We start from the raw sequence: 26,135 nt of genomic DNA, 5'->3' as shown, positions 1-26,135 counted from the left end.
AACGGTCATTCCTTCGATGATAATCGCGAATCCGACCATCACCCCTGGTGAGAGAAAATCACAACTCGTCAGTGAAGAGCACTTTTTGCCAATCTATCTATCAATGTGCTTGGTGGGTGCAATATGAAACAAACTGCACATTTTGATGTCCAACCACAAGCTCTGATCTCGTCAATTCAGGTCTCTATTCCTGTTCCATCCTAGTGTCTTCCAAAAATGAGGAAGGAACTAGTGTGTGGCAATGTAGCCAACCATAAGAGGAAGTTGATCAAAATGTATCAACGGCTATTCTAATTTCGGTCTTTGTACATTTCTCTAGAATCTTTCTCTGTTTTTCTCTGTGACGGCGTGGAGGGGTTTGTCAGAACGACTGTAGTTATAGAGAAAGTCACTTGTATGTGGGAACAGAATGGAGCACACCTTGTTCTGTTTGCTACTATGTAAGTACTGAGTTAGTGTTTGTATATGAACACTTATTACCCGATTTACTAAGAATTTAAAGGAAAAAGGAATAAGACATTAATATAAATGGTGTTTTATCCCTTATTGAGAACATTGCAAATGCTTAGTAAACAGCACTAAAAGGAAATTGCAGCAAATATGGTGTAGGAATATATGAAGCGAGAGTGAGTGACCACATTGATGTTGTGTCTCCATGGGAGCTTTTCTAGCTGATGCCATGCAGACCTGGTTAGTGTGGTGATGTGCATTTAACCAGGTCTTCACTCAGGAACTAAAGAGTGGTGTGAAATCAGTGGTTGCAAAAAGTGCTGTCAATGACAATGAATATAAAATGCAATATTTGTTGGATGTGTTGTAGTATTATTGTAAATGGTTGAGGGTTCCTTCACTACAGTTATAGTAAACTGTGCTAAAAAGTTAATGAGTGGTGTTTTGGATCTCTGTACTCTCTCTGGGAAGTCAGTGCCATTTATGGGAAGTCAGGTGCCAACATGGGAAGTCAGTGGACATTTAAAGCTGCAGTATGTAATCGAAAATACCACAAAATTGTCAGCCTGTGCTTGTTGTGGTATACGGCTGAGGGATGGGGCTAAAGAAATGAATTCATCTACCGTAATTTCCAGACTATAAGCCGCTACTTTATTCCCACACTTTGAACCTCGCATTTTATACAATGACGCGGCTAATTTATGGATTTTTCCCGCTTTCACAAGATTCATGCCGTCAAAAAACTGAGCACCGTCACATGATGTGATGTAAATCGAGCACGCTCAAACTTCCCATCATTCTGATTACGGTAGTAATTTTGGCACCCTCATCATGGCAAAGACACGGAGAAATGCATATGATGCAGCTTTCAAGTTGAAGGCGATACATCTGGCTGTTGGAAAAGGAAATAGAGCTGCTGCATGGGAGCTTGGCCTTAATGAGTCGATGATAAGACGTTGGAAACAGCAGCGTGAGGAACTGACTCAGTGCAGAAAGACAACAAAAGCTTTCAGAGGGAAGAAAAGCAGATGGCCCAAAGTATTTGCAGCCACTCGACATCAGTGTAAATCGTGCATTTAAGGTGGCGCTACTTGTTCAGTGGGAGGCTTGGATGAAAAGTGGGGAGAAATCCTAAAACGGGCCGCAGGCGAAGAGCATCTTATGGTCAAAGTCTGCCAGTGGGTCCTGACAGCATGGAGCATTGTCAAAATGGGTTTCGAATGGCTGGACTGCTGCGTGTTGAAGGGGCAGCATGAGCTCAGCGGGGTATTTACCTCCTGATGAAAGTGACGAGAGCGACAATGAAAACGATCCAACATCGGATGAAGCAATTCTGAGGCTATTCAACTCCGACACCGAAGGAGATGACTTCAGTGGTTTCAGTACACAGGAGGAGGAAGATAGTGACCAATGACTTTCTTGGTAGGCTACTGTTTTAATTTTTGTTACAAGCCGTGTTTCGTTAAAGCCTATTTAGCTGTGTTTTTTTACAAGCTGTGTAAAGTTCATTTGTTTCAATGTACCGGTAGGCACCTGCGGCTTATAGACATGTGCGGCTTATTTATGTACAAAATACATATTTTTTAATAATTCAGTGGGTGCAGTTTATATTCAGGTGCGCTTAATAGTCCAGCAATTACGGTACATTGTATACAATAATTGTAATAAAATAACCATATTATAGGTTATGATGGGATAAGACAGTTGTACTAAGCTAATGAGGGAATTCAAAATTCTACTCTTCAAGAATAAATGGCTATGTTTCATTTAAAAGTGCAAAAATCGATGTAGAAACCGCAGATTGCACCTTTAAAATAAAGTACAGTATGGATTTGGTAAACAGTGACATGAATATGGCATGCTATTTATTTCAAGCTAATATTGGAATATTGTGACTTTCTTTGTTGTAGTGCTGAGTACACACATCGACTCTGGACACTCTGACGATGACGACGGTAGTTATTTGTACACTTGATCAAGCCTTCATCTCTTGATGCTTCATCATGTTTCTTTCTTTGTGATTTTTTAAATGTGCTTTTGAGTGTTAACATGTTAACAAATAACAAATAACATGTGTAAAGTAATTGTTTCATGCTGGTTTTATTTTGTGCAGGACAGGCAAAGGCTGTTCTGACCAAACACCCCAAATCCTCCCAGATATTCAGTGAAGAATCTGTCACTCTCAGATGCAACATACAGAGGGGAGAAGTCACTGACTGGAAATACACATGGAAGAAGGATGGTGTAGACTTCCTCAGTAGGGAGCATGAATATGAAATCAGTGAGGTTAAGATTTCAGACAATGGTGACTACAGGTGTCTGGGTACACATATTGATCAGGAGAAGCATTCTGAGTGGAGTAATATAGTCAGACTGACAGTGACAGGTAAGTCATCTTATCTCTCATTCACAAAAGTGCCTCCATGCCCATAACCACTTGACATTGGGCCCCATTTTAATGAGGCTATTTTGCGATTTTGCGATTATGCTGCGGCACTTTAAGGTAATTTGTGGTTTAGTACGGTACCCTGCGTCACGACTTCATTGCTCCAGACCAGCGCAAGGGGGAGTTAGAGCACTGATTATGCTTTTGGGTCCAACTGTGTCTCAAACTGGCAATGAATGGGCGACATAAACCTAAATAGAAACTGATAATTGTTTACGACTTCTGTGTTGCTTACCAAAACTGTTTACACTAAGGTTTTTATTATTTTATTTTGCTAGGATTATTTTGCTCTTACTGTAGTAGTTTAGGCCATTCCCGACCAGTCACATTGTACAGCTCCTGAGTGGCGTAATGGTTTAAGCCACTGCATAGCAGTACAAGTTGTGGTGCTACAGATGCTGGTTCAATACCTGTGCTGTCCTTAACTGGGAGAACCATGAAATGACTAGGTTTTTGGTTTCTCTCCCTCTAAAAACATAAATAAATCTTTCTAAATAACAAACTGGCTTTATTTACACATTAGTAACATTGTCTCACCCGATATTCAAGAATGTCCATTTTCTCGCTCATTTTACATTATTTGAAAACTAAAAAATCTCCGAAATATTGGTATTTTCCAAAATATTGTTATTTTTTAAACAAAGTGATTATGATTAATTTTGAATTATATAAAAGCCCCATGGATATTCTCACAGATATATTATTAACCCTGTTATAGGACAATATATATTGGTCATATTGGTCATATTGGTCATGGCTACCGAGTGGCGCACAATGGGATTACCTTGCAGTTCTCCAGCTGTATCTATTGAAAGTGAACGAGGTTCAAGGCACGAGGGCAGGGGGCACTGGATGGGCCGCAGAGCCGCACCAGAAGATGGACCTAGCCAATGAGGAAGGGAGATGGACAATGGAGCCCCACCCCACGACACTGGGTAGCACAGAGCAACACTAGGGAACTAGGGAAATGTTCCCGCTGTTCTTCGTGCCAGGCTGCACGTTCAAAGTAAAACAATGTAACTAATAATGGCATCTTTATGCTTTCGTTAATAAAATAATGAAAAAATACTCTTTCAAAATGCCAATGTTTATTTAGATATGGATCCAAAATGAATTACTATGGGAATAAATATCACTGAATTACAGATATCCTCCAATCCTCTATACAGTGGGGCAAAAAAGTATTTCGCCAGCCACCAATTGTGGAGGTTCTCCCACTTAAAAAGGGGAGAGAGGCCTGTAATTTTCATCATAGGTACACTCAACATTTTAAAAAATCCAGAAAATCACATTGTAGGATTTTTAATGAATTTATTTGCAAATTATGGTGGAAAATAAGTATTTGGTCAATAACAAAAGTTTATAACAAAAGTTTATCTCAATACTTTGTTATATACCCTTTGTTGGCAATGACAGAGGTCAAACGTTTTCTGTAAGTCTTCACAAGGTTTTGACACACTGTTGCTGGTATTTTGTCCTATTCCTCCATGCAGATCTCCTCTAGAGCAGTGATGTTTTGGGGCTGTTGCTGGGCAACACGGACATTCAAGTCCCTCCAAAGATTTTCTATGGGGTTGAGATCTGGAGACTGGCTAGGCCACTCCAGGACCTTGAAATGCTTCTTACGAAGCCACTCCTTCGTTGCCCGGGCGGTGTGCTTGGGATCATTGTCATGCTGAAAGACCCAGCCACGTTTCATCTTCAATGCCCTTGCTGATGGAAGGAGGTTTTCACTCAAAATCTCACGATACATGGCCCCATTCATTCTTTCCTTTACACCAATCAGTCGTCCTGGTCCCTTTGCAGAAAAACAGCCCCAAAGCATGATGTTTCCACCCCATGCTTCACAGTAGGTATGGTGTTCTTTGGATGCAACTCAGCATTCTTTGTCCTCCAAACACGACGAGTTGAGATTTTACCAAAAAGTTATATTTTGGTTTCATCTGACCATATGACATTCTCCCAATCTTCTTCTGGATCATCCAGAATCCAGCACTGCAGGATTTGAGTCCCTGGCGGCGTAGTGTGTTACTGATGGTAGGCTTTGTTACTTTGGTCCCAGCTCTTTGCAGGTCATTCACTAGGTCCCCCCGTGTGGTTCTGGGATTTTTGCTCACCGTTCTTGTGATCATTTTTACCCCACAGGGTGAGATCTTGCGTGGAGCCCCAGATCAAGGGAGATTATCAGTGGTCTTGTATGTCTTCCATTTCCTAATAATTGCTCCCACAGTTGATTTCTTCAAACCAAGCTGCTTACCTATTGCAGATTCAGTCTTCCAAGCCTGGTGCAGGTCTACAATTTTGTTTCTGGTGTCCTTTGACAGCTCTTTGGTCTTGGCCATAGTGGAGTTTGGAGTGTGACTGTTTGAGGTTGTGGTCAGGCGTCTTTTATACTGATAGCAAGTTCAAACAGGTGCAATTAATACAGGTAACGAGTGGAGGACAGAGGAGCCTCTTATAGAAGAAGTTACAGGTCTGTGAGAGCCAGAAATCTTGCTTGCTTGTAGGTGACCAAATACTTATTTTCCACCATAATTTGCTAATAAATTCATTAAAAATTCTACAATGTGATTTTCTGGAATTTCTTTTTTTGTCTTTCATAGTTGAAGTGTAACTATGATCAAAATTACAGGCCTCTCTCATCTTTTTAATTGGTGGCTGACTAATTACTTTTTTTTGCCCCACTGTACGTAATTATTGGAGGAGAGTCACGTCATATATTTCGATATACTGTAGGCCTACCATGGGCGACATGAGTCACACTAGTGTTGAGTAATGTGCTGTAAAAGGGGTGTAAGTCTTATTTATTTAAAGAGTATATTGAAGTTAGAAACAATATAATTTGAAGCAATAGCCTACAACTATTTTAGCACCGTTTCGCACTGCTCTGAGACAAGCATGGGGACTGGTCTTAATAAATCAATGAGATTTTTTTTTTACTGAATCTCCTTTTGGGTATTGGTTAGACTACAATTACAGTGTAGAAATGTTATGCTCTTATTGTAACCTTTATTAAACTAGGCAAGTCAGTTAACATCTTGGTGACAGTATTTCCACATCTGGATGAAAAGCATGCCCATTCAGATCTCTTTTTTGAGGTTACTCTTTTCAATGAGTTTTCATTGGGAATCCAGATTTCTAAAGGACCTACTTGGAGTTCCTACCGCTTCCACTGGATGTCAACAGTCTTTAGAAATTGTTTGAGGTTTTCCTTTGTGTAATGAAGAAGTAACCCTGTTCAGAATGAGGGTCACTTCAAGTGTACTGTTAGATAGAGGCGAGTGACCAGAAAGATAGCTACAGTTTGTTTTCCCTGAACAGAGATCATCCCGTCTTCAATGTTATCAATTATTTACGTTAAAAATACCTAAAGTTGTATAACAAAAGTAGTTTGAAATGTTTTGGCAACGTTTACAGATATTTTGTAGTCACGTTGCGCATGTTGGAACAGGTGTTTTTCTGGATCAAACACGCCAAATAAATGGACATTTTGGATATATACAGATGGAATTAATCGAACAAAAGGACCATTTGTGATGTTTATGCGACATATTGGAGTGCCAACAAAAGAAGCTCGTCAAAGGTAAGGCATGAATTATGTTTTTATTTCTGTGTGTTGTGTCGCGGTGCAGGGTTGAAATATGCTTTTCTCTATTTGTTTACGGAGGTGCTATCCTCAGACAATAGCATCGTTTGCTTTCGCCGAAAAGCCTTTTTGAAATCTGACATGTTGGCTAGATTCACAACAATTGTAGCTTAATTTGGTATCTTACATGTGTGATTTCATGAAAGTTTGATTTTTATAGTAATTTATTTGAATTTGGCGCTCTGCATGTTCATTGGCTTTTGGCCAGAGAGGTTATATCCCAGAGAGGTTAAGAAATAATTTACAATTTACAATTTACAAGGACAGCCTACTCATGAACCTCAGTCTCCAGCGTGCCCGCACGACAAGGGGATTCTTTAGCTAAATAGCCCAGTATGGTAGCCTACTCCTGACCGCCGTTGTACAGCGCCATATTTTCCAATCTATACTAACGAAAACCCAGAGGGTTTTTAGTTTTTCTTTGAATAGAGACACAATAATATTAATCAAATTAATCCCAAACTCTAAAATTAATCGGAAAGGTAGATACAAGTTATTTGTTACATTGTGGTTACAATAAAGAATGTAAACAAGATGTTGTGTTTTTATTTACAGTAGTGATGGACTGCTGGTGGCATTTTGAAAACAGGTTTTTAAACACTTGTAGCCCGATTAGCAGGACAATAGACTCTTTATAGCCCGGTTACTGTAGATGTGAACATCCCCCTACCTGCAATGTATTCGATGCTTAGGTACTCTGAAGTGTTACATTTCTAACTCAAAACAGCAGTACAGTACTTCTTCATCAACGTCTTTATGCTTTCGTTAATAAAATAACTAGAAAAAAGACATTCACAATGCAGAAGGTTATTTAAACTACATTTTAGTTGCACTTCCACCCAGCTCCAAGACCACGGGTAAAACCTTGCTGAGACGAAACATCAGTTGACATGTTTCTACGGACTGTAATGGAACTTTTCAAGTTTTTGTCTGGAGGAAGTGCTCGCGCCTCATGAAGATGGATTATTGGGCTGAACACGCTAACAACAAGTGGCTAAATGATGGGCTTTATGGAGCTTTATGGAACAAATCAGTCATTTGTTGTCGAACTGGGTTTCTCTGGGAGTGCCTTCTGATGAAGATCATCAAAGGCAAGTGAATATTTATAGTGTTTTTTTTCTAGCTTCTGTTGACGCCAAAATGGCGGATATTTCTTTGGCTGGATTGGGCTCTGAGCGCCGTTCTCAGATTATGCTTCTCAGGTTGCATTCAGGAGAAGTCTATCTTTAATTCTGTGAATAACACTTGCATCTTCTATCAATGTTTATTATGAGTATTTCTGCAAAATCACAGGAGGTTTTGGAATCAAAACATTACTGCACCTAACGTGCCAATGTAAACTGGATATAAATATGCACATTATAAAACAAAACATACATGTATTGTGTAACATGATGTCCTATGACTGTCATCTGATGAAGATCATCAAAGGTTAGTGACTAATTGTATCTAAATTTCTGCTTTTTGTGACTCCTGTCTTTGGCTGGAAAAATGGCTGTGTGGTTTTTTGACTTGGCTATGACCTAACATAATCATATGTTGTGCTTTCGCTCTAAATCATTTTTGAAATTGGACACCATGGGTAGATTAACAGGATGTTTGTCTTTCATTTACTGTATTGGACTTGTTAATGTGTGAAAGTTACATATTTCAAAAGAATATTTTTGAATTTCACGCACTGCCTTTTCAGTGGAATGTTGTCGAGGTGTTCTGCTAGCGGAACCCCTGCCCTAGAAAGGGTAACCCTGCTATTTTGTTTGTTTTTCAAATTGTTTGTAACTTTTTTGTACGTAACGTTGCTGCTACAATCTTTTATGCCTGAAAACATCTTCTGGACATCAGAACACCGATTACTCACCTTGAATTGGGCAAATCATTTTCTTTAACCTCTTGATACTCCCCACCCCGGATCCGGGATCATGAATAAAGCCTCAGGCTCATTAGCATAACGCAACGTTAACGATTTCTGAAAATCGCAAATAAAATGAAAATAATGCACCTGCTCTCAAGCTTAGCCTTTTCTTAACAACACTGTCATCTCAGATTTTCAAAATATGCTTTTGAACCATAGCAAATCACTAATTTGTGTAAGAGTATGCTAAGCTAGCTTAGCATTTTGAGTAGCATTTAGCACGCAACATTTTCACAAAAACCAGATAACCAAATAAATAAAATCATTTACCTTTGAAGAGCTTCGGATGTTTTCAATGAGGAGACTCTCAGTTACATAGCAAATGTTCAGTTTTTCCTGAAAGAATCTTTGTGTAGGAGAAATCGCTCCGTTTTGTACATCACATTTGGCTACCGAAACAAACCGAAAAATTCAGTCACCAAAACGTCAAACTTTTTCCAAATTAACTCCATAATATCGACCGAAACATGGCAAACGTTGTTTGGAATCAATCCTCAAGGTGTTTTTTCACATATCTCTTCATTGATATGCAGTTCGTGGAAGCCTGCTTTCCCCTCAGAATCGCATGGAAAAATACCAGCAGCTGAAAAAGAAGCACCAATTTCGACGGAGGACACCGGCGGACACCTGGAAAATGTAGTCTCTATGGTCAATCTTCCAATGATATGCCTACAAATACGTCACAATGCTGCAGACACCTTGGGGAAACGACAGAAAGGGCAGGCTCATTCCTCTCGCATTCACAGCCATATAAGGAGACAATGGAAAACGGAGCCTCAAAAATCCTGCTGGTTTCCTGATGCCGTTTCATCTTGGTTTTGCCTGTAGCTCCGTTCTAGGGCACCCACAGAGAATATCTTTGCAGTTCTGGAAACGTCAGAGTGTTTTCTTTCCAAAGCTATCAATTATATGCATAGTCGAGCATCTTTTTGTGACAAAATATTGCGCTTAAAACGGGCACGTCTTTTTATCCAAAAATGAAATAGCGCCCCCATAGCATCAAGAGGTTAATGAGTTGGACGAGAAGGATTTACTCCAGACACCCGAACAGGCCCTCATCCCCGTCATTTGCAGAGAGATGGAGTTTTCACTGAAGGAGATCGGAGTGCCTAGTGAGGATCAGGTGACAAGTGGCTAATCTGCCTTTGTCTTCCGTACTGTTAGCCAACGTACAATCATTGGAAAATAAACAGGATGAACTAAAGGCCTAGATATCCTACCATCGGGACATTCAAAACTGTAATATCTTATGTTTCACCGAGTTATGACTGAACGACGACATTAATAATGTACAGTTGGTGGGTTATACACTCTATCGGCAGGATTGTCTTACCAGCAGCCTCTGGTAAGACAAGGGGTGGCGGTCTTTGTATATTTGTAAACAGCAGCTGGTGCACGATATCTAAAGAAGTCTCTTCTTTTGCTTGCCTGAGGTAGAATATCTCATGATAAGCAGTAGACCGCACTATCTACCTAGAGAGTTTTCATCTGTATTTTTCGTATCTGTCTGCATACCACCACAGACCGATGCTGGCCCTAATCCCACCATAAACAAACAGGAAAACGCTCATCCTGCGGCGGCTCTCCTAGTGGCCGGGGACTTTAACGCAGGAAAATTAAATCAGTTTTACCTAATTTCTATCAGCATGTTAAATGTGAACCAGAGGGAAAAATACTCTAGACCACCTTTACTCCACACACAGAGATGCATACAAAGCTCTCCATCACCCTCCATTTGGCAAATCTGACCATAATTCTATGTTCCTGATTCCTGCTTACAAGCAAAATTAATGCAGGAAGCACCATTGACTCGATCATTAAAAAAGTGATCAGATGAAGCAGATGCTAAACTACAGGACTGTTTTGCTAGCACACACTGGAATATGTTCCGGGATTCTTCTGATGGCATTGAGGAGTACACTACATCAGTCACTGGCTTCATCAATAAGTGCATCAAGACGTCGTCGCCACAGTGACTGTACGTACATACCCCAACCAGAAGCCATGGATCACATGCAACATCCGCACCAAGCTAAAGGGTAGAGCTGCCATTTTCAAGGAGCGGAACTCTAACCCGGAAGCTTATAAGAAATTCTGCTATGCCGACGAACCATCAAACAGGCAAAGCGCCAATAGAGGACTAAGATTGAATCAGATTACACCGGCTCCGATGCTCGTCGGATGTGGCAGAGCTTGCAAACTATTATAGACTACAAAGGGAAGCACAGCCGAGTGCTGCCCAGTGACACAAGCCTACCAGACGAGCTAAATAACTTATATGTTGATTCGAGGCAAGTAACACTGAAACATGCATGAGTGCATCAGCTGTTCCGGACGACTGTGTGATCACGCTCTACGCAGCCAATGTGAGTAAGACCTTTAAACAGGTCAATATTCACAAGACCGCAGGGCCAGATGGATTACCAGGACGGTACTGCGAGCATGTGCTGACCAACTGGCAAGTCTTATTTACGTACTTAGAGAATCTAAATTGAGCTCAAGTGCATCCTGTTTCCATTTATCATCCTTGAGATGTTTCTACAACTTGATTGGAGTCCAACTGTGGTAAATTAAATTGTTTGGACATGATTGGAAATTTGAAAAGGTACACACCTGTCTATATAAGATCCCACAGTTGACAGTGCAGAGCCTACGGAATTGTCCGTAGAGCTGCGAGACAGGATTGTGCCGAGGCACAAATCTGGGGAAGGTTACCAAAAATGTCTGCAGCAATGAAGGTCCCATCAACACATTGGCCTCCATCATTCTTAAATGGAAGAAGTTTGGAACCATCAAGACCTTTCCTTGAGCTGACCGCCCGGCCAAACTAAGCAATCAGAGGAGAAGGGCCTTGTTCAGTGAGGTAAACCAAAACCCGACGGTCACCCTGACAGAGGTCCAGAGTTCCTCTGTGGAGATGGGAGAACCTTCCAGAAGGACACCCATCTCTGCAGCACTCCAGTAATCAGGCCATTCTTGTAGAGAAGCCAGGTGGAAGCAACTCCTCAGTAAAAGGCATATGACAGCCCGCTTAAAGTTTGCCAAAAGGCACTTAGAGGACTCTCAAACCCTGAGAAAATGATTCTCTGGTCTGATGAAACCAAGATGGCACTCCAGAATACCAAGCGTCACAACTGGAGGAAACCTGGCACCATCCTTTAAAGTGAAGCATGGTGGTGGCAACATCATGCTGTGGGGATTTTTTCCAGCGGCAGGGACTGGGAGACAAGTCAGGATTGAGGGAAAGATGAACGGTGCAAAGTACAGAGAGATCCTTGATGAAAACCTGCTCCAGAGCACTCAGGATCTCAGACTGGGGCAAAGGATCACCCTCGAACAGGACAGTGACCCTAAGCACACATCCAAGACAATGCAGGAGTGGCTTCGGGACTCTCTGAATGTCCTTGAGTGGCCCAGCCAGAGCCCGGACTTGAACCCGATCAAACATCTCTGGAGTGACCTGAAAATAGCTGGGCACCGACTCTCCCCATCCAACCTGAAGAATCTGAGATTACTCCCCAAATACAGGTGTGCCAAGCTTGTAGCGTCTTACCCAAGAATAATTGAGGCTGTTTTCTGTTGTGGAAATTCTAATAAATAATGAGTAGAGACAAGGTCAATCACCAATCATGATATTACTTTATTCAAACCTTATTACCATTTTTTTGATTGCTAAACGACAGTGGGCACAACTGGAGTCACATGTGCAAAACTCTAACTACAGTCTGCACTACCAACAATCACCTGAGCTAAACAGTTCACATCACCTGCAAACTCATTCCAAGCAACACAACTCTTAACACATGGCTCAAAACATGCTCAGTGCAGCCAAACACTATGCACAACCCTCACTGAGATAACACACACTGTCACACAGAACACACTGAGAGTAAAAACACTAGCATCAAACACCAATACAGAAAATACAAACTTTTCATCTTTACAGTTTGAACAATTTCAGTGACTTCATACAAAGTAATATAGTAATACAAAAGAGTGACATTCTTTCACATGATTTATTAAAATCTTTAGAACATAACAATTCTTTAAGGTAAATGAAAATTAGCAGTTTGCTTCAATAGTCTGTAGTAAGTTACGGAATTACAGTAATGAGAAAAAAGGTAGAAACTAAAAGTACATACTGTAATTCGAACAAATAATTGAGGGGCTAATCCTGCCTCTCTCTAGCATCAGGCCACAGGTTTTCTTCAACATCACATCTAATGTTTTCTCTTGCCATGCACCTGGGGAAGAACCTTCTGGAGTGCCTTATCCATCCCTGGCAGTCCTCTGACTCGTGTCCTCACATCCGGCACGCATGGCTTCCAAAAGAGACATTTGGTCATGTGGGTGGTGACCAAACACTTTCCACCTCCAGGCAGAGAAAACTCCTCTATTGGGTTGAGGAAGGGTGAATATGCAGGCAGGTTCAAAACCATAAATCTGTGATGTGCTGCAAACCAATCTGTGACAGCTGCAGAGTGGTGAAAAGCAACGTTTTCACAAACTATGACAAAAACTTGGGGGTTTCTTACTGGCTCCCCCTGTTCTGCTGGCACTAGCTGAGCATAGAGCTGTTCTAGGAAAGCTATAAGCCTTTCTGTGTTGTATGGGCCTATGAGTGGTGTATTGAGAAGCAAACCATCATTGGCCATTGCAGCACACATGGTGATATTTCCCCCTTTGGCCTGGAACCTCCACAGTGGCCCTTTGACCTATAACATTCCTTCTTCTGCACCGTGTTTTGGCATGGTTAAATCCAGCTTCATCGATAAATACAAATGAATGTGGTCTTTCCAGTGCTTCCACCTCCATTACTCTGAAAAACAGTAAGTGCACAGTTTTACTGTAGAAATGCTAGTGTTTTTTTTACTGTAAATATTTTGTATAGCTGTGTACGTAACCTCAGACGTCTTACCTGGACATATTGGTATCTGGCTCTTTTACCCGTTCACTGTTTCTCTCGAACGGTACAGTGTCTAACTGTTTCATTGTAACTTGGTGTTTCTTTAGGACTCGAGCAATAGTTGTTGTGCTGACAGAATTAACATTTTCAAATATAATCATTATCAGCCAGCACTCTATCTTGAATCTCCCGCAGTTTTATTGCATTGTTGACAACAACCATGTCAACAATAGCATTTTCCTGCGCATCTGAAAATATTTTTCCTCTTCCCCCTGTTGGGGTCAGCCTTTGGGTCCTGTTGTAAAAATATATTTTACAGTCAAACTTACTGTAATATATATCTGTGTAAATGTTCTATAATTGCAATACAAAATAGATTTCCTGTAATGTTTTCATTTACTGTAAGGATGTAACTCTCACCTGTTTGTATGATGGAAAATTCGCATTACAGATGCCAATGTGGATCTTTGCAGATTGGGTTGCACCCTCAACCCTGCTCTCTCAATGAGAGACCATGGTTCACGACATGGTCTATAAGTGTAGCCCTTATTTCATCTGAAATAACAGCTCTTTGTCTTCTTTGTCTTCCTCCACGCATCCGCCCTCTCCCTGCCACCCTTCTCCCTCCACGAACCCATCTTCCTTGTTCCATTTCCAAAATGAGTCTTTCTGAGCTCTACCTATATATACTGTAATATGTGTGCGTGTTCACTAACAAGTCTAAAACAAGACACCTGCTTAGCCTTTCAGCTGAAATTACAATAAGCAGTGTTTGAAAGGCACAAGGCTGAAATCTATTCCGTTTTTGAATGTGTGGTTCACAGTTTTGACAGCAGTGTGTTAGCATTTGAACCAAGTGCTGTAAATCCACAGTGTTGTGCAGGTTGTGGTTAAAGTCATGGGATAAGTGTGTAGAGTTTTGAAAACTGTGTTCAAGCAATGAAAACGAACTAGAGTTTGGTCCACATGAACTGCTGCTGTGCAGACTGGAGTTAGAGTTTTGCACATGTGACTCCAGTTGTGTCCACTGTCGTTTAGCAATCGAAAAAAACTGTAATAAGGGAACACAGAGCAATTGCTTCTACAATAATGAGGCTGGTCAACTCAACACTCCCAAGTGTTGTGGCTAGCAGCTCTGACACAAAGAATACAAAATACATTTTATAGCAAGTCTCCATGACAAACAACAGATGTATGGAATGGGTCACAAGGTGAGACTTGATATATGATCAAGGAGTATCCCCCAGCCAGATAGTATTTGTTATGAAAACTGTTCTTATTGTACAGAGCTTAGGCCCCTAAGTAAAGTGGCTGTTCCACTGGCTCTGATCAATTTGTAAGTCGCTCTGGATAAGAGTCCCTTAAATGTAAATGTAAATGGTACAGAAACACCAACTACTTATAGGGCTTAAATCAATTGTAGTCCTGAGGCGAGTGAGCCTCTGGGTCATACACTATCCCAGGATAGGTGTAACATCAGAGATGACGTACAATGGTTCCAGACGCTACCCCACACAACTTGTCTCAGACCGTATCTCCTCCAAGGCCAAAGGAGGGAGTGACTGGCACACCGACAAGTATTTTTTTCCTAGTATTTTTATAGTATGAAAACGTTCCAACAACAGCTAAATCTATGGATATTACCAAGCATGTTTCCAGATCTTTAAATTATGCTATTTTCTCACAACCCTGCCCAAAGCTACACTCAACATAACACCAAACCCTGCATACACTGGAGAGACAGTAACTCTGACGTGTTCAGTGGGGTCTGACAGTGGCTGGAGCTACACGTGGTACAAAGGCAACACTAAGAAAGTAGTGACCTTGTCTGACAGACACTCTACAACAGGAGCCACCTTCACCATCAGTAGAGCTGCTGAGTCTGACCAGGGTCTCTACTGGTGTCAGGGAGAGATCCAGTCCAGATCCATATCATCAATCATCAGTGATCCTGTCACTATCACTGTGAAAGGTGAGTAATTGTGTGTGTGCGTGTGTGTGTGTGTGTGTGTGTGTGTGTGTGTGTGTGTGTGTGTGTGTGTGTTCTGACCCTCCAACCCAACTGGCCCCAGATTTTCAGTGGAGAGTCTGTCACTCTCAGATGTGACATACAGGGGGGAGAAGAGATTGAGTATGCTTTTTATAACAGTGGGAAGTTGGTCTCCACCAAAACAGAGCCCGAGTACAGAATCGGTCCTGCAAAGAATGGTCTATATACCTGTGAAGGTCTTCAGAAAAGAAATGGCTTAAAACACTCCCAGACAAGTAATGTTATACAATTAACTGTGATAGGTAAGTCTGTTTTTATGGGATTGCAAGAGAAAGAGACAGAATAGTGAGAAAAAGACACAAGGAATGAGGTCAAATAACAGACAGAGATCAATGATCAATTATATTTAGATTTTAGGGTTAGGTACTATACCATAATAACAAAATGGGTAATTTTTAATATCTTAAATTATTTGAACATTTAACTAATTTAATCGTGTCATTATCCTTTGTAACAGATCAACCCCAAGCTGTTCTGAGTGTCTCTCCTCAGTGGCTGGACCCTGGAGACTCAGTTACCCTGAGCTGTTGGGTTAAAGAGTCATCTACAGGCTGGAGGTTCTTCTGGTACCGAACTGTTCCCTACACAGCTGGGTTACTCTCACTGTCAGATAGGTCCTACTCTGTAGAGCCTCTATCTGGCAATGGGACTAGTGAAGACTCCTACACTCTGATCCCTGTTGGTACTCGTCACACAGGAGGATATGTGTGTAGAGCTGGAAGAGGAGACCCAGTTTATGACACACTCTACAGTAAACGTCAGTTTCTCTGGTCAGGAGGTAACTAATTGCATTGAAACGGCATTTAATCACACTTAAGTCCCCCTCATGTGTATATATAACTATAATTTGACTCTGTCACTCTTTGTTTCAGAGCCGCAACCTTCAGTGTCTCTCAAAATGAGACCTAACAGAACTCAACACTTTACAACAAAGTCTCTCTCACTAAGCTGTGAGGCGAAGGGGAACACTATTGGATGGAAACTGAAGAGATACAGAGAGAAAGCAGTGGATTCAGAGTGTGGCTCTAACTGGGGATCAGTAGCAGGATCCAAATGTACCATACTGTTTACATTCTCATGGGACAGTGGAGTGTACTGGTGTGAGTCTGGATCAGGAGAGTACAGTAATGCTGTCAACATCACAGTGGCTGGTACGTCTATTGTCCAACATTCACTAACCTTTTTTACATTACAATGTATGACAATGATGTTCAATTCTGTATCTGAATGCTTGCATTTCATAGAATACAAGCTCATCAGATGTTAATATATTGTGAGTGATTACTCCAGATTTACAGTTGTATTGATATATTATTTTACACAGTTGGCCCTCTGATCCTGGAGAGCCCTGCCTATCCCATAACTGAGGGGGACTCTGTGACTCTACGCTGTACACATAGATGTCAAGAAACAAACCCAATACCGAAGGTTGATTTCTACAAAGATGGAGTACTCATCAGGAATGAGACCACAGGAGAAATGACCATCCCTGCAGTTTCCAAGTCAGATGAAGGCTCCTATAAGTGTACATTTAATGAAGAAGAATCACCAAAGAGCGTGGTGAGAGTGAGAGGTGAGAAAATAATAATGATCACATTACATTTTCATCTCTGGTCATCAGAGATTTGTAGTGTTAAAAAGCATACTGTAGGTTTGGAGTTGCAAGCTCAGGTTGGTCATCTGATTTCAAGTCAGTTGCCAAATATATATAATGTATCTACAGAATTGTTTCACTTTGTCCATTTGTTGTTCTCTCTCTAGGTGTAACTCCTGGACCCTCTACATTAGACCCAGTAGGAGTGGTTGTGGGCCTGGTTGTTGCTGGTGTTCTACTGACCATTCTCCTGGTACTGCTGTGTCGATATAAAAATGCCAAAGGTGCGACTTTTATAATTTCTCATTAAACTTTTTTGTTCATGTTTAGGAGAAAAAAATTCTAATTGCAAAAGTTCAAAACATTAATGACCTGATATAATAGTATGCATTTCTCATGACAGATTCCTGTTGCAACAGGACATTCTCGTGAGTACACCTGTCTTTCAACTATGTTCATTTTCATACAGTAAAATATAATCTGTGTGTTTCATGACTATCTCTCTCCCTGTAAGGCTCCCCCAGCCCCAGAGCACCAACCAACCTGACCAAGAATCTACCCAGGGACGGGCTCCTGATCCTGGGTATACACGTATGCAGCATGGTCAGTCTCTCAGTCCAGACCACTGTCTCTCTCCCCTCTCTGTAATTTCACACACTAAATTTTCACCATTCACTTTGTATACAACATGCTACTGTACTTTAAGTCCCTCGACAAGCTGAGGGAAAACCAACACATTCATCTTTCTATCTGTTCTTTGACCAACAGGTGGCGCTAACATCTACGATACAATCACTCCCTCAGACAATAATGACAATGGTATTGTATACTGTATGTTAAGTTTAGCATGAATACAGTATAGAGTTGTTGTTGCACTAAGTAGAGATATTAGTGTATTACCTGTATATTTCAGATGCTGGTACTGCTACTGCTGGACCAAGTGATGTGATGTACGCCCAGATTCAACTCAAAGAGTTGGACAAGAAAAAGAAAAGTAATTCTCAACCGTCACATAAATTCATACATAATGCAGCATTGTTTTTCACTCATAAAAAATGTCATCCTCCTCAGAAATGCCAGCTGATCCAAAAGAAAATCCAGTCTATTCTGAGGTCAAGACAGGGAAGGCCACAGGTGAGACCCATTCTACAGGTTGGCAATCAGTGAAATCTAAATGTGCGATTTTGGAATTTTGATGAAGATGTGCAATAATCTCATTCTTTCATTTGTCCATTTTCATCAGCTTAAACAGAAGGCCAAAGCCAAAGAAGAAAGGTAAGACTAGACATCCCTCCCCCTCCATATTTCCCCTCACTCCTCTTTTTATTTTACCTTTATTTAACTAGGCAAGTCAGTTAAGAACAAACTCTAGTTTTCAATGATGGCCTAGGAACAGGGTTAACTGCTGTTCAGGGGCAGAACAACAGATTTGTACCATGTCAGCTCTCTAACCACCAGCTGTATATATTTTTTTTATATATATTTGTATTTTCACCCCTTTTTCTCCCCAATTTCATGATATCCAATTGGTAGTTACAGTCTTGTCTCATTGCTGCAACTCCTGTACAGCTGCTGTAACAGAGCCTGGACTCGAACCCAGAGTCTCTAGTGGCACAAATAGCACTGCAATGCAGTGCCTTAGACCACTGAGCCACTTGGGAGGCCTGGTTATATTATTCTAATGTGTTATCCTTACCCCTTATAGAAACAGCAAATCCACCTGAGGCAGATTTGGTCTATTCTCAAGTGAAACCAGGCACATCCACAGATAAGACTAATTATAGTCGTATGCTATTGATATTTAATATGATACTAATATAGAAATAATTCTTCAATGTCAAAGTATACTTTATCTATTGTTAGGTTCTGGACAAACTGTAGTGAAAACTCAGACGGACAACAAGAAAAAGCTCAAACCAAGTTTATTCCCCCACTGGGTCATACATCTGCAAAGACAAGGCATGAATACACAAGCACATATATTTATAACTTTGCACTAGGCGAGGTCAACTCCTTACAAATCTAGACAACCAATACATCTCCGTTGCTAGGCAGGGATTTAATTGGTACCTCTCACTGGTGTAGTCAGACCTGCCTGATACTAAAACATTTGTGGGCATGGAAGTGTATGTGTGAGATAGGACTGTAGGACTGTAGTAGACGAGTCATTGTGGTGGGCCTCTCTGGCCTCCCTCCCAGAGCTTTCTTCTCACTTCATCTGTTGATTCGACCTCAAGACGCATTCTTCACTCCTCCCTAGTTCCGCTGCTGGCCTGCCTTATCAGTGATTAATTGTTGCCATTCACCTCCATCCTTAGAAACATGGAACAGAATATGAACTTTCTACACTCAGTAACTTTCCACACACCTAGTTCCCATCTACCGTTCATTGACCCCAACATATACATTCCTTATACATGTGAGGTAATCAATCGATTCTAGAATGATAACATGAATAAGTATATTCAACACTACTTAAAAAGGACGTATATTTGTTTGATTCTTAAGAGTTTGTTTGACTGAGTGTCCTAAACTACTTTGTGTGGTGAAATGTTGCAGGTCCTTGAGGGATGGAGGGATAGCGGGATGGCGGGACACATGCAAACACACACACACACACACGCACGCACACACACACACACAATAACACCTTGTACATTAAGGATTTTTTCTTATTTTATTTATCAACAGATATATTGTATTTAAGCATGGTTTGATTGTGTAGTACTGTAACAGCTTTTTGTAATGTGTGGTGTAATGATAATGGATCTTATCTGCAGCTACAGTAATTGTATCTGCTTTGTATTGTGTATTGAATTGTACTGTTTTGTTGTAAATGTATTACAATGGTTATCTTTGATTCATTATGTCTGTTATTCAGATGATAGAATAACATATTTGCATATGAATTTCCAAAATATTATAAGTATTATTCATGTTTTCTTCTAATGGCCTGTACTTTTACATTATCTTTGCATTATGCTTTTTATAAACTTTATATTTTTTTATCCACCTGATGGAATGAGTGCTTTCTTACAGTAAATGGATGTTGTCATTGTAAATGTTTCCATAAAACCTAATTTGGTCAAACTTCCTTTCAGCCTAGTATATATAGATCTTAGGCTCCCAAATGTTTGAGTTAAAGGGCTTCTTGTGACTCCCCATACCGGATCCGGGAGCGTAATCATCGCCTGACACTAATTAGCATAACGCAACTGACATAAATATCCCTGGAAAATATTCCTATTCATGACAATCACAAATTAAATATATTGAGACACAGCTTAGACTTTTGTTAATCACCCTGTCATCTCAGATTTTCAAAATATGCTTTACAGCCAAAGCTACACAAGCATTTGTGTAAGTTTATTGATAGCCTAGAATAGCATTATGCCTTGCTAGCAGCAGGCAACCTTGTCACAAATCAGAAAAGCAATCAAATTAAATTGTTTACCTTTGATCAACTTCAGATGTTTTCACTTACGAGACTCCCAGGTAGATAGCCAAAGTTCATTTTTTCCCAAAATATTATTTTTGTAGGCGAAATAGCTCCATTTGTTCTTCACGTTTGGCTGAGAAATCGCCCAGAAATTGCAGTCACGAAAACGGCTAAAAATATTCCAAATTAGCTCCATAATATTGACAGAAACATGGCAAAAGTTGTTTAAAATCAATCCTCAATGTGTTTTTCTAATATCTATTTGATAATATATCCGTTGGGACAATTCGTTTTTCAGTAGGACCGATTGGAGTAATGGCTACATCTGTATTTTACACGTGAATCTTTCTCGGAGCCACCATGTGACCACTTACGCAATGTAGCCGCCTACGGCTATTCTTCAACATAAATGCGTAAATAAATGCGTAAAACGTCACAATGCTGTAGACACCTTGGGGAATACGTAGAAAGCGTAAGCTCGTTGATGACACATTCACAGCTCAATAGGGACTCATTGGAACGCAGCGCTTTCAAAACCTTTCAAAACCTGCAACATCAGTTCTGTTATACTCACAGACAATATCTTTAAAGTTTTGGAAACGTTAGAGTGTTTTCTATCCAAAGCTGTCAATTATATGCATATTCTAGCATATTGTCCTGACAAAATATCCCGTTTAAAACAGGAATGTTTTTTTCCAAAAATGAAAATACTGCCCCTAGAGTCGCAAATTAAAGGGGCAATCTGCTATTTCTGCATCCATTTTTGGACTTAATTATATCTACCCATTGAATCTTGAGAAATATAACATAAATGTCTCATGAACAAAGTTCAAATGCCGAACCCCATTTTTCAGAATGACTTATTAGGGAAGAGTGTGCCTGAAAATAACAGTCTTCTCAGTTTTATGATGTTATATACTTTGCAGGAATTCTGAGGAGCTGGTTAGTACTGTTACTGTGTATCACTTTTTAATATTGAAATGTGGACATGCACGTCTATGATGGCAAAGGGATCTTCCAAGTTAGCAAATGTAAGACTCATTATCCAGGGTGTGGTATTTAAATGGAAGCAATATTGAATATTTTCATTGCTGTGTTGAATTCCAACTAGTGACCTATGTATGCATGACTACCGGTTTTCCCATATTGCCTCCTCATCCTACAGACAGGTCATGACGATTAATGACATTAGTGGTGTATGACTCTTACTGCTATTTCCAGTGTCCCTGCATGGTCTGGAAGGTCACTGTTCCAGTTAGAGGGTTTCTGTGTCTATGTGTTTATATCTATGTTGTCAGACAGACAGCCGGCAGCCAGGTCATTGTCACTGCTCCTGAGAAACAGAAACAGGTCGCCACGGAGAACACAAGTCACAGAAAGTGACATCACCACAAGATGTTACCTGAAACGTAGAAGGGGGGCCTTTGTCAGTAACCTGGGACCCACTACCTTCTGAAAAAGTTGACAGGTGTTTCATGTCCCTCAGTCACACTGACCTATGAGCATGAAGTAGAAGTCAAGCAAACACTTCCGCAGGTATACGAAGCCTAGATGAAAATGTTTGGCAACTTTGAGTGGTCTGCTCATAAAGTAACAAAGCTACCGGTATCTGTGAAACACCATGACCATTATCCACAAAACCAGCAGCAGCTAGTTAACACATGCTCCAAAACCACCACCATCAGACTGATCAACACAGTGACAGACACACCTACGTCTCATCGTCTAATTCTCAAGCTGAGTGAAGGGTTATTTTCAGAGAGCAACTATAGAATGTGACTTCCTTTTCAACTAACATACAGGAATTATTTTATAGAACAGCAGCCCTCATCAAAAGGAAGTCTCTACTCTTTCTCCTATACTCTTTCTTCTCTGTGTGTTTTGGATAGTCAACTGCTAGCTATCAGTGACAGTGATAGATAAGGACATACAGCCAGAGGAAACAGTCATACAACACCTTAAAGAGATGTCTGGTGGTCCCTTCTCCTGCTTCTCCAAACAGGGAATATTCCTTCTCCAACCTCCACTATGGTAAGTTTTATAATGATTTGTATTGATTTGAACATTTTAAACACAATACAACCATTAACAACAATACAACCACAAAAAAAGTTTAAAAACATTTCCACATCGTGGTCCTCTTGAATATACATGAAAACAAAAATCTACACAAGATAACATGAAAACAAAATACCTCTCAAATACATCTCATCAATAGGGAGGAAACTGTCAAAGGAATAAAATAGATGACCAAGTAACGTTCATTGAAACAATTATAATTTCTGGTTCAGTTAAAGCATTTTGCCCATAAACCATGTCTTAAGGTTTATCTTAAAACTCTCTAGTATTGATATATTTTATATGGTTTGGTATACATTCCATTCCTCTGCACCAGTGTTAAGGATAGAGCTTTTTCCAGCCATGCTCCTATAGAGCAGCGGTCTCATATTGGCAACACTGGCTCTGGTGTGATGGCTATGAGAGTCTGTGATGAAATTAAAATAACCAGAACAGTAACTGGGGGAAAGGCATATATCACGTTAAACCATCAACAGTTTGATCTGCACCACCACCAGATCAACTGGAAGCCAGTTCGGTGTGTTTGGAATCATTGTCATGCTGAAAGACCCACCCACGTTTCATCTTCAATGCCCTTACTGATGGAAGGAGATTTTCACTCAAAATCTCATGATACATGGCCCCATTTATTCTTTCCTTTACACGGATCAGTCGTCCTGGTCCCTTTGCAGAAAAACAGCCCTGAAGCATGATGTTTCCTCCCCCATGCTTCACAGTAGGTATGGTGTTCTTTGGATGCAACTCAGCATTCTTTGTCCTCCAAACACGACGAGTTGAGTTTTTACCAAAAAGTCCTATTTTGGTTTCATCTGACCATATGACATTTTCCCAATCTTCTTCTGGATCATCCAAATGCTCTCTAGCAAACTTCAGATGGGCCTGGACATGTACTGGCTTAAGCAGGGGGACACGTCAGGATTTGGTCCCTGGCGGTGTAGTGTGTTACTGATGCTTTGTACTTGTGATCCTCTTTTACCCCACGGGTGAGATCTTGCGTGGAGCCCCAGATCCCAGGGAGATTATCAGTGGTCTTGTATGTCTTCCATTTCCTAATAATTGCTCCCACAGTTAATTTCTTCAAACCAAGCTGCTTACCTATTGCAGATTCAGTCTTCCCAGCCTGGCATTTTGTTTCTGGTGTCCTTTGACAGCTCTTTTGTCTTGGCCATAGTGGAGTTTGGAGTGTGACTGTTTGAGGTTGTGGACAGGTGTCTTTTATACTGATAACACGTTCAAACAGGTGCCATTAATACAGGTAACGAGTGGAGGACAGAGGAGCCTCTTAAAGAAGAAGTTACAGGTCTGTGAGAGCCAGAAATCGTGCTTGTTTGTAGGTGACCAAATCCACCATAATTTGCAAATAAATTCATAAAAAATCCTACAATGTGATTTTCTGGATTTTTCCCCCTCATTTTGTCTGTCATAGTGGAAGTGTACCTATGGTGAAAATTACAGGCCTCTCTCATCTTTTTAAGTGGGAGAACTTACACAATTGGTGGCTGACTAAATACTTTTTTGCCCCACTGTATTTATAATGTCGCCGTGCAGTATATGAAGCATTTATGGTGAATGATTACACATGATTTCAGGTGTGGGTTTCCTCTGATCATCAACAAGAGAGTGGGGGCCTCTGTAGATTTGCTGGCAGGCTTAAATAGGGGGCATTTCAAATATTTGGAGTGGAAGAATAGGGCTGTCACACCCTAATCTGTTTCACCTGTCTTTGTGCTCGTCTCCACCCCCCACCAGGTGTTTCCCAGCTCCCCTCATTATCCTCTGTGTATTTATACCTGTGTTCTCTGTTTGTCTGTTGCCAGTTTGTTTTGTTTGTCAAGCCTACCAGCGTTTGTCCCCTTGCTCCTGTCTATTTCTAGTTCCTGTTTTCTAGTTTTCCCCTTTTGACCATTCTGCCTGCCCTGACCCTGAGCTTGTCTGCCGTCCTATACCTTGTCCCACCACATTAGATTATTGATCTTTGCATGCCCTGAGACCCTGAGACTTTCTGCCGTTCTGTACCTTTTGGACTCTGATCTGGATTACTGACTTCTGCCTGCACTTGACCTGTCATTTTGCCTGCCCCCTGTTCTAATAATAAACTTTTGTTACTTCGACACTGTCTGCATCTGGGTCTTCCCTAATACGTGATAATACGAACTGGCCATGACCGACCCAGCAGACTCAGACCAGCTCCACAATGCTGTCTCCCTGCAAAGAGCCACCATTGGACAACACGAGGAGTTGCTGCAATGTCTTATGGAGGGATCCACACCCTGGCAGAACGCCATGACCAAGCGTTCAAGACTTTGCTGGAGCAATTCTGCTGATTCCCCACTGGGCAGCGGGTCACACTCTTAATTTCTCAGCCTATCCCAGTGTTCCGAGAATCCTACTTACCTCCTCCGGAACGCTACACTGGAGATTCCGGGAACCTGCAGGGGTTTTCCCTCCCAGTGCTCCCTCATTTACGGGCTGCAGCCTTCTTCACTCCCCTCGGACCACTCGAGGATAGCGTACATCATAACGCTGATGTCCGGGAGGGCACTCGCCTGGGCTACGTCGGTGTGGGAGCAACAGTCCACCGTCTGCCTCAGGCTAGAGGGGTTCGTGGCAGAAGTTCAGAAGGTGTTTGATTCTCAGTTGTCCGGGAAAAAGTGGCTACTCGTAAGCTGTTCCAGCTACGTCAAGACTCCCGTAGTGCTAATACACCCAAATCCAACAGCGTTCGAATATCTTATTGCTTTTCTTCTAACCCTGAATGTCAAGTACACAAACATGTCCCTTTATCCATCCACACATACTCTACTGCTGCATGGCCACTTTGACTGAGACTTTCACCCTCTCCTTAAAGGTTTAGCAGGGAACCAACCCCATCTGGGTCTTACTCCCTAGGACTTAGCCTTCGTAGATTTTGGCCTGTTTGGGCTTACCTTCCGGGACTCACCCTATTCTTATAGTACTCCCATGAACTAATCCATTCGGGATTTACCCCCTAGGTGTCACACCCTGGTCGAAATATATTATGTTTATTCTTCATTTATTCGGTCAGGCCAGGGTGTGACATGGGTTATTGTGGTGTGTTTTTGTCTTGGGGTTTTGTGGGATGTCTAGCGTTAGTCTATGGCTGCCTGAGGCGGTTCTCAATCAGAGTCAGGTGATTATCGTTGTCTCTCATTGGGAACCATATTTAGGCAGCCATATTCTTTGTGTGTTTCGTGGGTGATTGTCCTTAGTGTCCTTGTTCCTGTCGCTGTGTTAGTTTACATAAGTATAGGCTGTTTCGGTTTTCGTTACGTTCATTACGTTCTTGTTTTTGTAGTATTTTGTATTGATTCGTGTTTACGTTTTTTGATTAAACATGGATCGCAATCTACACGCTGCATTTTGGTCCGACTCTCCTTCGCCGCATGAAAACCGTTACACTAGGACTTACCCTACAGGTATCAACCTGTTCGGGTTTACCTTTCGGGACTTACCAGATACCACAAAGCTACGACCGGACGTAATACAATGGGACTAAGCTTAGGACTAAGCTTAGGCTGTCTAGGTCCGTATCCTATAAGTGGTTCAGCCTACAACTGTCATCTCCTCGAGATGTTAGAATTGGTGATAACAG

At 41.2% G+C, this 26,135-nt stretch overlaps 1 protein-coding gene across 5 annotated transcripts; it reads left to right on the top strand.

Moving 5' to 3' along the window:
• Positions 1-329: 329 nt before the first annotated feature.
• On the top strand, positions 330-20,016 carry LOC135516189 (hemicentin-2-like). Of its 5 annotated transcripts, none has more exons than XM_064940290.1 (15): positions 330-440; positions 2,361-2,405; positions 2,564-2,836; positions 15,060-15,332; positions 15,868-16,188; positions 16,283-16,561; positions 16,735-16,983; positions 17,172-17,288; positions 17,408-17,432; positions 17,519-17,607; positions 17,773-17,823; positions 17,918-17,998; positions 18,076-18,138; positions 18,248-18,279; positions 18,538-20,016. In XM_064940290.1, exons 1-14 carry the CDS (start codon positions 410-412, stop codon positions 18,250-18,252), a joined length of 1,902 nt encoding a protein of 633 aa, XP_064796362.1. In that variant the 5' UTR covers positions 330-409; the 3' UTR covers positions 18,253-18,279; positions 18,538-20,016. The 5 variants fall into 5 exon arrangements, with proteins under 5 accessions (XP_064796362.1, XP_064796364.1, XP_064796361.1 ...); XM_064940289.1 differs by lacking the exon at positions 330-440 and adding an exon at positions 1,665-1,872 and having other exon boundaries at positions 18,544-20,016; XM_064940288.1 differs by lacking the exon at positions 330-440 and adding an exon at positions 1,665-1,872.
• Positions 20,017-26,135: the final 6,119 nt, after the last annotated feature.

This window comes from Oncorhynchus masou, chromosome 27, assembly GCF_036934945.1.
Source record: "Oncorhynchus masou masou isolate Uvic2021 chromosome 27, UVic_Omas_1.1, whole genome shotgun sequence".
Lineage (NCBI taxonomy): Eukaryota > Metazoa > Chordata > Actinopteri > Salmoniformes > Salmonidae > Oncorhynchus > Oncorhynchus masou.
Note: the sequence above shows the minus strand (reverse complement) of the source record. Positions and strands in the feature narration are given on the sequence as shown.

Bases quoted from the DNA above. Each gene is read 5' to 3' on its own strand.
- LOC135516189 (XM_064940289.1), top strand. From the start codon at position 1,815: ATGACTTCAGTGGTTTCAGTACACAGGAGGAGGAAGATAGTGACCAAT. The intron at 1,873-2,360 runs GTAGGCTACTGT...TCTTTGTTGTAG, and splicing joins AGTGACCAATGACTTTCTTG to TGCTGAGTACACACATCGAC. The intron at 17,999-18,075 runs GTAATTCTCAAC...CATCCTCCTCAG, and splicing joins GTTGGACAAGAAAAAGAAAA to AAATGCCAGCTGATCCAAAA.